We start from the raw sequence: 14,990 nt of genomic DNA, 5'->3' as shown, positions 1-14,990 counted from the left end.
TAAACCATGAGACACCGTGTCAGCTAACACCACACAAGAAGTCACTGTTTGAAATGGGAAGGGGGATTACTAGACCTAGAACTTTTTTTACAGTTCACTATATGGGTATTTACATGACATTATGTATTATAACTACATAATAATTCGTTTTTTAAATTATCATCTCCACTAGATGGCAATCTCATATGAGTGATGTCCCCATCTTGCCCTGATCTATATCAAATGATATATCCAGCAGCTTTCTTTATTATTTTACAAACAGGATTTACTTTTAAAATAGAGATAAGAATCCTAGGTGAACAAACCAGTATGTTCCGCATGAAACCGAAAGGGTGAAACACGAACCTGCAGCACAACAGTTGGATCATTTATTTAGATTATTTTATTTAACTAGGCAAGTCAGTTAAGAACACATTCTTATTTACAATGACGGCCTACCAAAACGGCAAAAGGCCTTCTGCGGGGAGGGCGGATGGGATTAAAAATACTAATATAGGACAAAACACACATCACGACAAGCCAGACAACACAACACTACATAAAGAGAGACCTAAGACAACAACATAGCATGGCAGCAAACATGAAAACACAGCATGGTAGCAACACAACATGACAACAACACAACACGGTAGCAGCACAAGACATGCACAAAATACAAACGTTATTGGGCACAGACAACAGTACAAAGGGCAAGAAGGTAAGAGACAACGATACATTACTGTAAGCAGCCACAACTGTCAGTAAGAGTGTCCATGATTGAGTGTTTGAATGAAGAGATGGTGGCATTGTCTTTTTGCTGTGAGATTCCTCTCCACTCCCTCCTCAGCGTTTTCATAATTGAACTGAAGGTACACAAAACAGAGCCTGAACACAGGTCACACTACCATGTTTACATGCAGTGTACCATGTTTACATACAGTCTACCATGTTTAAATGCAGTGTACCATGTTTACATGCAGTGTACCATGTTTACATATAGTCTACCATGTTTACATGCAGTGTACCATGTTTACATACAGTCTACCATGTTTACATGCAGTGAGTGTGCAAACACTCTGTTTCCTCGAGTTGAAATTGAATCCATGATCACAACTTACTGGTGTCTGGATTTCCCTTCATAGCTCCTGTTACACTTCACCCACAGAGGGATCCAAAATGACCCCCTCCACTAACCGATAGGAGAGAAAGAGAGGGGGACAGCTAGCACACAGCGCTCACCTGAAACCAAAGAGGCCTCTTGGAGGCTGGATCTGATTCTCCCTGTCTACTACTTTACCCCACCGACAAAAGGAMAGTAGTAGCCTGCAAAATCCACCCAGACAACCAACACACACACAGAGAATAGATACATCTCTTGCTATTTCTTTATCACTTATTTCCCTGGAGAGTGGCTGTTCTTCTAAATGGTTTTAAACCACATTTGAGTGTTTTTTTTCTTCTTTTTCTCCTTTGCGTCTTTGATAAATTGACACAATTGTGTGCCCCCTTGTCTCCCAATGACTGTATGTTCTGGCTTCACTGGTTACAGGTAGATGCTAMGGCTGCTATATGAAGGTGCTGAGGTGTTGGGGCCCCGGAGGAACACAGAGGTGCTATTTCTGTTKAAGTTCATAGCAGGTCAACATCATGGTAAGGGAAGTTATGGAGTGCCCCGATTATGATTTAGGCCTAGTACCCTAGGATAACATAAARCATTCAATTACATTGKGGACTAAACTCCACGGTGAAYGAGTTCATCGTTAAGTTATTTCACCATGGAGTGGAGTTTAGTTCGCTATGTAATTACATAGCCGATCTAAATTATTKACGTGATATAGACAATTAGACATAGGGCAAATTCTTCCGCTTGTAAACTGCTGAAGCTTTTCCATAATAAACTTTTTKATTGAATTATCCAGGAGTAATTTGTCCGTAGAAGCCCAAATTCCCACGCAGACAGCCATTACTACTCCCTACTCTCCGAGAAGGGAGGGAACAGCCACATGCACTGAGTGAAGTAGTTGAACAGCCACCCAGTGAGTATTGTAGTAGGGAAGTACTCGTTAGCGCACAAACTCCGCGAGCATCCACTAGTCTCTCTCTGTTGCGTACGAGATCTGGAAGACCGAGGAGGAGAGTTCATTCCGCTAAAGTCATCCATGGCTCTGTGCAACGGAGAAACCAAGGTCAGTCAAACAACGGCCTATGTGCCGCCATGGGAGCAACATATCCCGTTTCTTGTTTAATGTTTTGGCTGCGGTACATGGGCGCTGGGAGAGTCCCCGGTTAGCTACGGCCTGTGTCGTGTTTTCAGCAAACTTGCGGCATGCGTGCTCCCCCGCCTGGGATGCCTGTCGCCTCGTCTTTTAAATGTATGTTTTTGGAGGGTTTTTATAAACATCCAGCATACAGTGAATGTAACTTTTATGCCACTGTTGCATCTTTCATTGTGTACATATTGCTAGCTAGTCAGCTAGCAGAAGCCGCGTGGAATTTAGCCTAGCTAACTAGCTGCCGCCGCACAGCTGGATATGTAGCTAACTGCAACGTTAGTATAGTCCGATATATAGTTAACCCACACTAGCATATAGCTAGCAGTGCAGTTTCAGATTGTCGTGGACTTTATCATGTTTTAACCCGTATAGCAACAGTTAGAGATTTCGTGTTACGACCATTTACATTTGTTGGGTAATTTAACATAAATAATCGGTTGACAGCTAACGCTAGATGGCTAACTATGACTTGTTAGCTAGCTAGCGCCCGGTCTCCATCTGTCCACCACACAGTTGTGCCAACTGCAACATAGGCCAACCATCGTATTATTTTCATATCCACAAGTACTCCATTTTACCTTCCCAGGAAAACAGGCCCAGTATGACAACTCGGCATCGAAGCGGTTTTATACTCAATGTTTTGGTGCTTTTATGGTGTCACTTGCCGTGCTTGATACACGAGCGAATGCCTGTTGTTTTTCATTGACGGAAGCACGTAGTGTCAGAAACCACGTGGGACCCGCTGCTCTCTATTTCACAATGTACTTGAGTGGTGCATTTAATGTTTTGCCCATATCTAATGCCAATGTAATGCATGAGAAATGTACAGTTTTTGATAGCATATTATGTTTAAAGGTTAATATTCCTAAGACAATCTCCCTTGGTAACATTGACTGATCACATCAATTTATCAATGGCTGGCTACATCAATCATGCATAGAGGGGCAGGCATATATATATTTAACTGCAAAACAACTTGTGTAGATCTATCTATTCTAAAGTAACGTCCATTGGCTTGTGAATCCTGGCTAGAAACATCTATAGAGTCACTAGAAATCTAAAAAGGGTGGATTAAGCATCCAAGTTTGGCATCGCTACTTCACTGTACAGTCTAGCTGGCCCCTTACCTGGACCTGGGCAGTCCTCTAGCTGGCCACTACTGGACCTGCGGCAGTCTCTAGCTGGTCACTACTGGACCTGGGACAGTTCCTCTAGCTGGTCACTACTGGACCTGGGCAGTCCTCTAGCTGGATCACTACTGGACCTGGGCAGTCCTCTAGCTGGTCCACTACTGGACCTGGGCAGTCCTCTAGCTGGCCACCACTGGACCTGGGCAGTCCTCTAGCTGTCACTACTGGACCTGGGCAGTCCTCTAGCTGGTCACTACTGGACCTGGGCAGTCCTCTAGCTGGTCACTACTGGACCTGTGGCAGTCCTCTAGCTGGTCACTACTGGACCTGGGCAGTCCTCTAGCTTCCACCACTGGACCTGGCAGTCCTCTAGCTGGTCACTACTGGACCTGGGCAGTCCTCTAGCTGTGCCACCACTGGACCTGGGCAGTCCTTAGCTGGCCACCACTGGACTGGGCAGTCCTCTAGCTGGTCACTACTGGACCTGGGCAGTCCTCTAGCTGGCCACCACTGACGGGCAGTCCTTTAGCTGGCACATGGACCTGGCAGTCCTCTAGCTGGTCACTACTGGACCTGGGCAGTCCTTTTAGCTGGCACCACTGGACCTGGGCAGTCCTCTAGCTGGTACTATACTGGACTGGGCAGTCCCTCTAGCTGGCCACCATCTGGACCTGGGCAGTCCTTAGCTGGCACCACTGGACCTGGGCAGTCCTCTAGCTGGTCACTACTGGACTCTGGGCAGTCCTCTAGCTGGCCACCACTGGACCTGGCAGTCCTTAGCTGGCCACCACTGGACCTGGGCAGTCCTCTAGCTGGTCACTACTGGACCTGGGTCAGTCCTCTAGCTGGCCACCACTGGACCTGGGCAGTCCTCTAGCTGGTCACTACTGGACCTGGGCAGTCCTCTAGCTGCGCCACCACTGGACCTGGATTTAAGGCCTCTAGCTGGCCCCTGGTTACTGCCCCGGTAGGCTGGCCCCTGGTTAGCCTCTAGCTGGCCCCTGGTTGGCCTCTATGACGGCCTCTAGCTGGCCCTACTGGCTGGTAGGCCTCTAGCTGGCCCCTGGTTATGCCTTCTATGCCTCGTAGCCCTGTGCTTAAGTGCCTCTAGCTGGCCCCTGGTTAGGCCTCCTTAGCCTGAGGCGCCCTGCGGCCTCCTGGTATAGGCGCGCTCTTACGTGGACGCCGGCGCCCCTGGGTGTATGCTCAGTCTAGCCGCTCCCTCTAGCTGTTAGCGCCGCCTGGTTCATAGCTCGCTCCCTACGCTGCGTTAGCCCTCGTGCTATTACGTCCGTGCCTACCTTCTAGCCCGCCGTAGAGGTCTCTCTGAGCTCCTCGCCCTAGCCTTCGGTTAGCCGCCCTTCGTGTAGAGCGCGTGCCTAGCTGCCCCCCTTGGTTTAAGGGCGCCTCCTCCCTAGACTGCTGCCCCCCTGGTATGTGACCTTAACCTCTGCGTTACGCCCTCTGGGCCTCCATGGTATAACCGCTTCTACGCATGCTGCGCCCTTGGTCTACTGCCTCGGTAATAGCGCCTCTAGGCGGCCCCATGGTATAAGCCGGCCTCTAGCCTTGCGTAGCGTCCTCGAGTTGTACTGCGGTAAGATGCCTCCTCTAATGAGCGGTTATGCTGTGGCTGAACTATCAGTGTGGATCCTCATGTAGGTAGAACTGAATGTCATCGGTGCACGCTGTGAACGTGTCCTTCGCTTCTTCTCGTTCGTTGATCCGCGCTCAGATTCCTTCCAGCAATTGACCTCGAAAATACTTCGCACGATTAGTGTTTCGTGCCCTATGATTGCACGTGAATCTCGTTCCTGTGAGGCCGTGCTTGGTGAACGAATCTCAGTGTCCTGTGCGGGTGGCTATTTGCAAACCATCTGCGAAAGCGGATGCCATTTTTGCACTCCGTACTTTGAACGGCAAAATGTTTTGAGCGTTGTGCCTAACGTGTTTTGTATGGCGAGAGTACGACTTCTTCAAAGTTTATCACCCGCAACACAGCTTTATTTATATTAAGAACACACCCTCCTGTTTGATGAAGAGAGAAATTCAGCACTGCGTGTTGGAATATTCTTCATTCAAGGCGGTATGAGATTATCTCATCTCACCTGTCTACCACCTTCATATTGCACCAGTCTATGATGCTACCCTTTGAATCTGAGGATCTAAGACTAATTCCACCACGTAAGGTGCCGTGTGTGGTTATCCTGACTTGAGGTGATATACTCGGAGTCGGTCCAGCTACAGAGTGTGTGCTGCGTAAACACCGAAGGCCCCTGTGTGTTATCCTGGAATGAGTGTTCGTACGTGGTCAGCACAAGTTAGGTGTCGTTTTCCGCGTAGTGTGTATCTTCGTGACCTCACAGCGACATCGCATCTCTTCGCAGCCTGCAGAATCTGTTCATGTGAGCGGGTGTACGCCGTGGTCATCCCTTGGAACGTCTCGGGACTCAGTACCATGGCTACAAGTTGTTGAATCAAGGCGCGATCAAGAGAGCCTGTTGTTGCTCAGAAATCGCTCACCCAGATCCCTGCCATACAACCCAGCCTTCGCCATCAGAGAACAAGGCTTCAGGTGAGACTGACTGACAGCACACTTGCACCTGGGTTGGATTTACAAGTCAACAAACCTGGACGGAACGTTTTGAAATGAATAAGAAAAATGCTATGGTGTAAAGAGAGAGAACCTGTCAGAACAATAACACTAGGTGTATACTTTTTAAGATCTCCTCTTTCTGTCCATCGTCTTTGAAGTCTGTGGAGGAACACAGTTGTCAGGACAGCCTGAGAGAGTCTGCAGTTCTATATAAAAGTAAAAACGTCCTATATAAAAGGAACACAGTGGTCAGGACAGCCTGAGAGCGAGCCTGCAGTTCTATATAAAAGTTCTATATAAAAGGAGCACAGTGTCAGGACAGCCTGAGAGAGAGCCTGCAGTTCTATATAAAATTCTATATAAAAGGAGCACAGTGGTCAGGACAGCCTGAGAGAGAGCCTGCAGTTCTATATAAAAGTTCTATATAAAAGGAGCACAGTGGTCAGGACAGCCTGGGAGGGAGCTGCAGTTCTATATAAAAGTAAAACAGTTCTATATAAAAGGAACACAGACCAGTGACTAGACTAAGCAGGTCTTTGTAAGTATGTTACATGTTTTCTATATATTTGTCTGACATTTAAGGGAGAGGAGGAGTGTTCACACAGCATTCCACTGCTTAGGACAGGTCCCCATCTGTGTGCAGAGGAGTGAGACTGAGAGCTTTTTAGGAGACCCTATTTTTCCATTACAGTTTGTGAGAAATGATCACTCCACCCCTACAGAATAGATGCACCCACACCTTTTTAGAAGGCTTCAGTTTAAACAGAGAAATCTGATCTATGGGCAGATTCTTTAACWGTCTCTTGTTTGTGTGTATGTTAGTCCTGAAAATGACTACTCTTGAGTATGGTAACATTTTAAATCCCATTTAGCAGAGGCTTTTATCCAAAGTGACGTAGTCATGAGTGCATACGGGTGGTCCCGGGAATCGAACCCACAACCCTGCCGTTGCAAGCACCATGCTCTACCAACTGAGCCATACAGAAATAGATTGTTTTGTCTTTGAATATTTCTCCTCCCTCGTTCTTCACTCTTTACTCCTTCCCCCTTTTTCTCTCTCCAGAGCTATCATCATCTCTGGTGGTCCTAACTCTGTGTATGCTGAGGATGCCCCCTGGTTTGACCCTGCCATATTCACCATTGGAAAGCCTGTCCTGGGTATCTGTTATGGAATGCAGGTAGGAGGGTCTTGAGAAATACACATACAGCGCCTTTGGAAAGTATTGAGACCCATTGACTTTTTCCACATTGATAGGTTACAGGCTTATTCTAAATATATTTTCCCCCCTCAATCTATGCAAAATACCTKAATGACAGCAAAAACTTTTTATTTTATTTATTTATTTATTAAATGTTTGCTAATTTATTTAAAATTAAATATTAAATGTACATAAGTATTCAGACCCTTTACTCAGTACTTTGTTGAAAAACTTTTGGCAGCGATTACAGCWTCAAGTCTTCTTGGGTATGACACTACAAGCTTGGCACACCTGTATTTGGGGAGTTTCTCCCATTCTTCTCTGCAGATCCTCTCAAGCTCTGTCAGGTTGGATAGGGAGAGTTGCTGCACAGCTTTTTTCAGGTCTCTACAGAGATGTTCGATCGGGTTCAAGTCCGGGCTTTGGCTGGGCCACTGAGACTTCTCCCGAAGCCACTCATGCGTTGCCTTGGCTGTGTGCTTAGGATCCTTGTCCTGTTGGCAGGTGAACCTTCACCCCAGTCTGAGGTCCTGAGTGCTCTGGAGCAGGATTTCATCAAGGATCTCMCTCWACTTTACTCTGTTCATCTTTCCCCCTGATCCTGACTAGTCTCCTAGTCCCTGCCTCTGAAAAGAATCCCTACAGCATGATGCTGCCACCACCATGCGTCACCGTGGGGATGGTGCCAGGTTTCCTCCAGACGTGACGCTGGCATTCAGGCCAAAGAGTTTAATTTTGGTTTCATCAACCAGAAATCTTGTTTCTCATGGTCTGAGAGTCCTTAGTCCTTTTAGCAAACACCAAGCAGGCTGTCATGTGCATTTTACTGAGGAGTGGCTTCCGTCTGGCCACTCTACCGTAAAGACCTGATTGGTGGAACGCTAAAGAGATGGTTGTCCTTCTGGAATTCTCCCATCTCCACAGAGGAACTCTAGAGTTCTGTCAGAGTGACCATCGAGTTCTTGTCACCTCCCTGATCAAGGCCCTTCCTCTCGATTTGCCTGGCCGGCCAGCTCTAGGAAGAGTCTCGGTGGTTCCAAACTTCTTCCATTTAATGGAATGATGCAGGCCACTGTGTTCTTGGGATCTTCAATCCTGAAGACATTTTTTGGTACCCTTCACCAGATCCGTGCCTCGACACAATCCTTTCTCGGAGCTTTACGGACAATTCCTTCGACCTCATGGCTTGGTTTGTGCTCTGACATACACTGTCAACTGTGGACTTATATAGACAGCTGTGTGCCTTTCCAAATCATGTCCAATCAATTGAATTTACCACAGGTGGACTCCAATCAAGTTGTAGACAAATCTCAAGGTTGATCAATGGAAACAGAATGCCCTGTGCTAAATGTCGAGTCGCATAGCAAAGGATCTGAATACTTATGTATATAAGGTATTTCTGTTTATAATTGTTAATAAATGAGCGACATATCTATAACCTGTTTTCGCTTGTCATCGTGGGTATTGGTGTAGATTGATCTTTGTCATCGTGGGGTATTGGGTGTAGATTGATCTTTGTCATCATGGGGTATTGGTTGTAGATTGATCTTTGTCATCGGGGTATTGGGTGTAGATTGCATAAAACTCGGGGTTCATGATTTCACCACCTACAGTCAATAACGGTGTGTCTAGACAGATCAATTGATAAAAATAAAAATAAAAACTCACTAAGAATCACTTTCTTATGATCACATACAAATTTAAATGACATCTTTCAATCAATAAAACAAACCCTGCAGATTGTAAGAGCTAATGATCAGTTGTCCTCTCCCCAGATGATGAATAAAGTTTTTGGAGGAACAGTACACAGGAAGAGTGTGAGAGAGGATGGAGTGTTCAACATCGGATTGGACAACACCTGCTCTCTCTTCAGGTGGGTTAAGAAGAACTAAAGATTCTTCAGAGTAGGCAGCTAGAAAAGAGTTTCACAGAACCACTCAGAGACCAGATGTGAAGGGTAGACTATTTCAAGAACAAGTGGTATTTTTTTTCTCCGTTGGTTTGTCCCAGAGCCATGTTTTTGACGCCAACTGGACCAAAATGCCAACAGTCACATCGTTTCCCTGGCCGTCACACAAACACTCCAAAATAAGAAAACCACATTCCTCCCTCTCTCTCAGACATTACACACAGTTGGACACAAAGCACATTGAGTTCCAAAGGGCTTCTTAACAGCTTCTACCCCAAGCTATAAGACTCCTGAACAGCTAATCAAATGGCCACCTGAACCTTTAGCATTGACCCCCCCCCCCGCGCTGCTCTCTGTTTATTATCCATGCATAGTCACTTTACCTCTACCTTCATGTACATGTTAGTTCGACTAACATGACTCTGTACCGTAACACCTGTAATACCTCCACATTGACTCTGTACGTAACACCCTGTATATAGCCTCCACATTGACTCTGTACCGTAACACCCTGTATATACCCTCCACATTGACTCTGTACCGTAACCACCCTGTATATAGCTTCCACATTGACTCTGTACCGTAACACCCTGTATATAGCTTCCACATTGACTCTGTACCGTAACACCCTGTATATACTTCCACATTGACTCTGTACCGAACACCCTGTATATAGCTTCCACATTGACTCTGTACCGTAACACCTGTATATAGCTCCACATTGACTCTGTACCGTAACACCCTGTATATAGCTCCACATTGACTCTGTACCGTAACACCCTGTATATGCTTCCACATTGACTCTGTACCGTAACACCCTGTATATAGGCTTCCACATTGACTCTGTACCTAACACCCTGTAATATAGCTTCCACATGACTCTGTACCGTAACACCCTGTATATAGCTTCCACCATGACTCTGTACCGTACAACCCTGTATATAGCTTCCATTACTCTGTACCGTAAACCCTGATATAGCTTCCACATGACTCTGCCGTAACACCCTGTATATTAGCTTCCACATTGACTGCTGTACCGGTAAACACCTGTATATAGCTTCCACATTGACTCTGTACCGTAACACCCTGTATATAAGCCACAGACTCTGTACCGTAACACCCTGTATATAGCTTCCACATTGACTCGTACCGTAAACCCTGTATATAGCCTTCCACATTGACTCTTACGCGTAACACCCTGTATATAGCTCCACATTGACTCTGTACCTAAACCCTGTAATATGCCTCCACATTGACTCTGTACCGTAACACCCTTATATAGCCTCTACTGTTATTTTATTGTTGCTCTTAATATTACATTTTTACTTCAGTTTGTTTATACAGTTTAGTTACTTTCTTAACCAACAATGCAGTGAGAAAGTTAAGAGGTTTTAATAAGCATTTCACTGTAAGGTCTACACCTGTTGTATTCAGCATTCCACTGTAAGGTCTACCTACACCTGTTGTATTCACATTTCACTGTACGGTCTACTACACCTGTTGTACTTCAGCATTTCACTGTAAGTCTAACACCTTACGATTTTCAGCATTTCACTGTAAGGTCTACACCTTTGTATTCAGCATTTCACTGTAAGGTCTACACCTGTTGTATTCAGCATTTCACTGTAAGGTCTACACCTGTTGTAGTCGGTGCACGTTACTAATACACTTTGATTTGATGCTTGCTGCTGATTTTTTCCCCTCTGGTTCCAGATATGGGTGGATTTGTTTCATTGTGTTTGAGTGTACTTCCTGTCTGACCTTTGACTCTGTCTGTGACCTGATTGTTGTCAGGGGCCTGCAGAAGGAGGAGCCGGTGCTGTTGACTCATGGGGACAGTGTGGACAAYGTGGCCGATGGCTTCAAGGTGGTGGCCCAGTCAGGGAGCATCATTGCAGGTAAGCATTCTGGGAAAGGATCCTGGGCCTGGAGGAAAATGTATATTTATTCTAATTTAGTCTACCACCATACTTCCCTAATTTCAGTCAATTCCACAATATGATCATGAAGACCTATGGCCCTCAATGCTCTTCTTCCCCCTTGTCTTTTACCATTTCAAACCTCACCACTGGCCCCTCCCCCCGTTTGTTGTCTGACAGGTATTGCCAACGAGCAGAAGAAACTGTACGGGACCCAGTTTCACCCGGAAGTGGACCTGACAGAGCGGGGCACAGAGATATTACGTAACTTCCTGTTTGAAATCGCCGGCTGCACTTCCAACTTCACCGTCCAGAACCGCCAGCAGTCCTGCATCACAGAGATCCAGGAGAAAGTTGGCAAGTCCAAAGTACTGGTGAGGAATCTACAGTATGGTTAGATGCAGTATGTGGGTACAGTATATGCCCCATAGTATAGAACATAGAGAACCTGGGAGGGGAGGGCGTAGTACATTCATCTGAGCTATTAAACACTAAATTAGACAGTGATATTGAACTGTGTTCTCTGCGGAAACGATGTGATCAACTCTGCTCCCAGAAAGTGGGTTGTACCCCCAGAGAGAAGAAAATGGGAGGGGGAGAGAAACAGAGATGAGAGAAACAGAGACTCTGTGTGTTGAAGTCATTCTAGTTCTYTTGATTGACATGTCTGGTCCAAATGTTGTCCCCAGGTTCTGCTGAGTGGCGGGGTGGACTCCACGGTGTGTACGGCCCTGCTGAACAAAGCTCTGAACAAGGAGCAGGTGATCGCGGTGCACATCGACAATGGCTTCATGAGGAAAAGAGAGAGCCAGAGCGTTGAGGAGGCCCTCACCAAACTGGGCAAACCTCAAAGGTGAGAGGTCAATCCAAACTGGGCATCAACCTCAAAGGTGAGAGGTCAATCCAAACTGGGCATCAACCTCAAAGGTGAGAGGTCCACCCAAGCTGGTGTTCTACACATGTCCATAATGGACTCAAATGTAGCATTGTGGAATGTAGCTGTCAGCCTTCAACCAGACCATACATGTGTATATATAAAACATTTAAAAATCGCACTCATAAAAGTTTTAAAATAATATAGAGATGGCAAATGTTGTATTAGTGGCTATGTGTTGTAACAATGTGCAAGTAGTTGAAGCATGAAAGGGAAAATAAATTAACAGAGTAAATATAAGTTGGATTTACAATGTTGTTTGTGTTCCACTGGTTGCCCTTTTCTCATGGCAACGGGCCACACATCTTACTGCTGTGATGTCACACTGCTGTATTTCACCTAACAGATATGAGAGTTTAACATTGTTTGATTTGTTTTCAAATTCTTTGTGTGTCTGTGTGATTTCTCTCTTCCTCTCTAGTGGTGAACGCAGCACACACTTTCTATAACGGCACYACGACCCTGCCCATCTCCGACGAAGACCGGACGCCACGGAAACGCATCAGCAAGACCCTCAACATGACCACCAACCCTGAGGAGAAGAGGAAGATCATCGGAGACACCTTCGTCAAGGTACTGCCTGTCTGTTATCGGTTGATGATGACAACGGTTAGAGGATTCTAATATGCCACAACAATGGATCAGCTATGGTAGTTATAGCAACGGTGCTGGTAATTAGAAATGGCGCTGGTCCCACGAATCTGTTTATTTTCAAATAATTTCCACATGGAATCATAACTTGTCCTAACCTTTATCTTCAACCTAGTCTGTTATCTGTCTATGTCTGTGAGTCTGTCTGTCTGTCTGTCCCTCCTTTTTGAAAAAAATCAAGACTATTGAATGGACTTCCTTTGTGTGTGATTGGCGTCTGTAGGTGGCCAATGAGGTGATAGGTGAGATGAACCTGAAGCCGGAGGAGGTGTTCCTAGCCCAGGGCACCCTGAGGCCAGATCTCATAGAGAGTGCTTCTCATCTCGCCAGCGGCAAGGCAGAGGTCATCAAAACACACCACAACGACACAGAGCTCATCCGCAAGCTCAGAGACGAGGTACACACACACACACACACACTGAAACAAACTTCCAACACAACCTTGTTGAACCACCTCTGGCTCTTCTGTTTGAGCCAGAGGTGTCTCAAGTCTCAAGTCGTGTCCCAAGTTGAGAACTGGTTGTTTCAAGTTCAAGTCCTGCATTCTATAAGCAAGTCAAGTCTCAAGTATTAAAAAAAAAACATTTAAACAGGCAATGACTTTTTCCAACCTCAAATCTTTGTCTATTTATTGAGGCTACCAGACAGCCATTTTCAATATTTTGTCTACAACAAATTCCAAATGCTTCATACATTTCACACTGTACATTATTTCAGTTGACTGATTTCTTCTAGCACTGTAACATAACATTGCCAATATGTTGCGTTTTTATATTTTTTTCAGTATAAATAATTTACGTTACAAGCTTTGGTTTTTCCATTTTTACGTTTTGAGCTTTGACTTTACACGTAAAAGCTTTATAGCATGCACGGCCACTGATTGTCTCACATCCGATGTACACCTGTCTGTTTCCATCTCATTAGTGGAAGTTGGGACCTGTGCTGGCCCAGTTGCTTATTAAGGTCTGGCCCAGTCTCCAGTTGTCTTGATAGAAGGGTTAACACCTTAGTTGTCTCTTCCTATTTCAATTCTAGACAAAAAAGCGCCTTATCTCTTGCTTCCTGTCTTTAGTTTGGTTTCTTCCTGTCTTAAGTTTGGTTGCTTCCTGTCTTTAAGTTTGTTAGGGTTTTCTTTTGTTGCCTCACGGCGTGTCTTTAAGTTCTATTTGTTTTGCTAGTCAACTTTCGAACCATGAGTGCCCACCTGTTTCGTTTGTGTGTTGGTCAGTGACTTGTTAGTTCCCTCTTCTGTTTGAGCAACATTTGGGGTTTTCTTGCTGGGGAATGTAACATGTCAACAAATAATTGATTAAAACACACTGTTTTGCAATGAAGGTCTACAGTACCTCAGCAGCACTCTGTAGGGTAGCACCATGGTGTAGCCGGAGACAGCTAGCATCCGTCCTCCTCTGGTACATTGACTTCAATACAAAACTAGGAGGCTCATGCTTCTCACCCCTTCCATAACTTACACAGCAATTATGACAACTTCTGGAGGATGTCCTCCAACTGTCAGAGCTCTTTTAGCATAATGACATGTTGTCCACCCAATCACATCAGATAATTGTTCTAGTACTAAGCATACGCTACTGCTAATTAGCACTGCAGTGGATAAAAGTGGTGAGTAGTTGACTCCAAAAGATAAAGAAAATGATTTAACATTTTGAGCAAATCATTTCTTTTAAAAATGAAAGAAGCGAGAGCTAGCTAGCTATATTTCGTTGTATTTTATTCATCCTCTTTCACTTAGCTAGTTAGCCTACTCAAACCCCTGCCAACAGAGAGGGATGGTATGTTAGCTACGCTGTTAAACATGGAACTGTTCCAAGTCAAGGTAAGCTTTTGTTTTATAATGTATTGCCACTGAGCCGGTGTAACTGCTAACTGCTTGCTGACTTACACTGTACTGCATAATTGTGCGGGTTTACTAACGCATTAGTTGACTAGTTGACAGCTAATGTGGTGACAACGATGTAGCTGTGTGTTATGATATGAAGCCTGGCAAGTTTTTTCCCCTGGTCACAGACACATGTTTTCACTGAAGTCCACAAGCAAAGGGAGAGGAGGAGAGAGCATGCAAGAAGAATTCTACACCAGCAAAATATCATGCTGTATGTGCTCTATGGAAGTGAACTGTTTGCGTGTGATCAGGGTCATTCTGCCGATCTGTTGGGGGGGGAAACAAACATTTAAATGAAGCAAACGGAACAAAACGGGATAACATACCGTCCAAAAGAATCTCTCGTTTGCATCTGTTGGACTGATGATTACACCCTAGATCATAGAGCCGCGGAAGTTCGCAACCAGTGCACAGCACCCTCTTTGACCCAATCCTGTACGGCTCTGCGACCACACCCTCTTTGACCCAATGGGCTGTACGTGTCGCCATTACTTCACCTA

At 45.4% G+C, this 14,990-nt stretch overlaps 1 protein-coding gene across 1 annotated transcript in view; it reads left to right on the top strand.

Annotated features, from left to right (window-relative positions):
• The window catches only part of LOC112072189 (GMP synthase [glutamine-hydrolyzing]-like), a 25,323-nt gene that overhangs the window by 8,753 nt on the left and 1,580 nt on the right, over window positions 1-14,990 (top strand). The window contains exons 2-10 of the mRNA XM_070439689.1: window positions 5,749-5,957; window positions 7,042-7,156; window positions 8,953-9,050; window positions 10,881-10,984; window positions 11,186-11,379; window positions 11,695-11,848; window positions 11,884-11,895; window positions 12,361-12,512; window positions 12,814-12,987. Coding sequence (XP_070295790.1) covers window positions 5,749-5,957; window positions 7,042-7,156; window positions 8,953-9,050; window positions 10,881-10,984; window positions 11,186-11,379; window positions 11,695-11,848; window positions 11,884-11,895; window positions 12,361-12,512; window positions 12,814-12,987 — 1,212 coding nt within the window. The remainder of the gene's footprint in view (window positions 1-5,748; window positions 5,958-7,041; window positions 7,157-8,952; window positions 9,051-10,880; window positions 10,985-11,185; window positions 11,380-11,694; window positions 11,849-11,883; window positions 11,896-12,360; window positions 12,513-12,813; window positions 12,988-14,990) is intronic.

Source organism: Salvelinus sp. IW2-2015, unplaced genomic scaffold (genome assembly GCF_002910315.2).
Source record: "Salvelinus sp. IW2-2015 unplaced genomic scaffold, ASM291031v2 Un_scaffold1851, whole genome shotgun sequence".
Classification (NCBI taxonomy): domain Eukaryota; kingdom Metazoa; phylum Chordata; class Actinopteri; order Salmoniformes; family Salmonidae; genus Salvelinus; species Salvelinus sp. IW2-2015.
The sequence above is the reverse complement of the archived record's forward strand: the minus strand, read 5'-3'. Positions and strand labels throughout refer to the sequence as shown.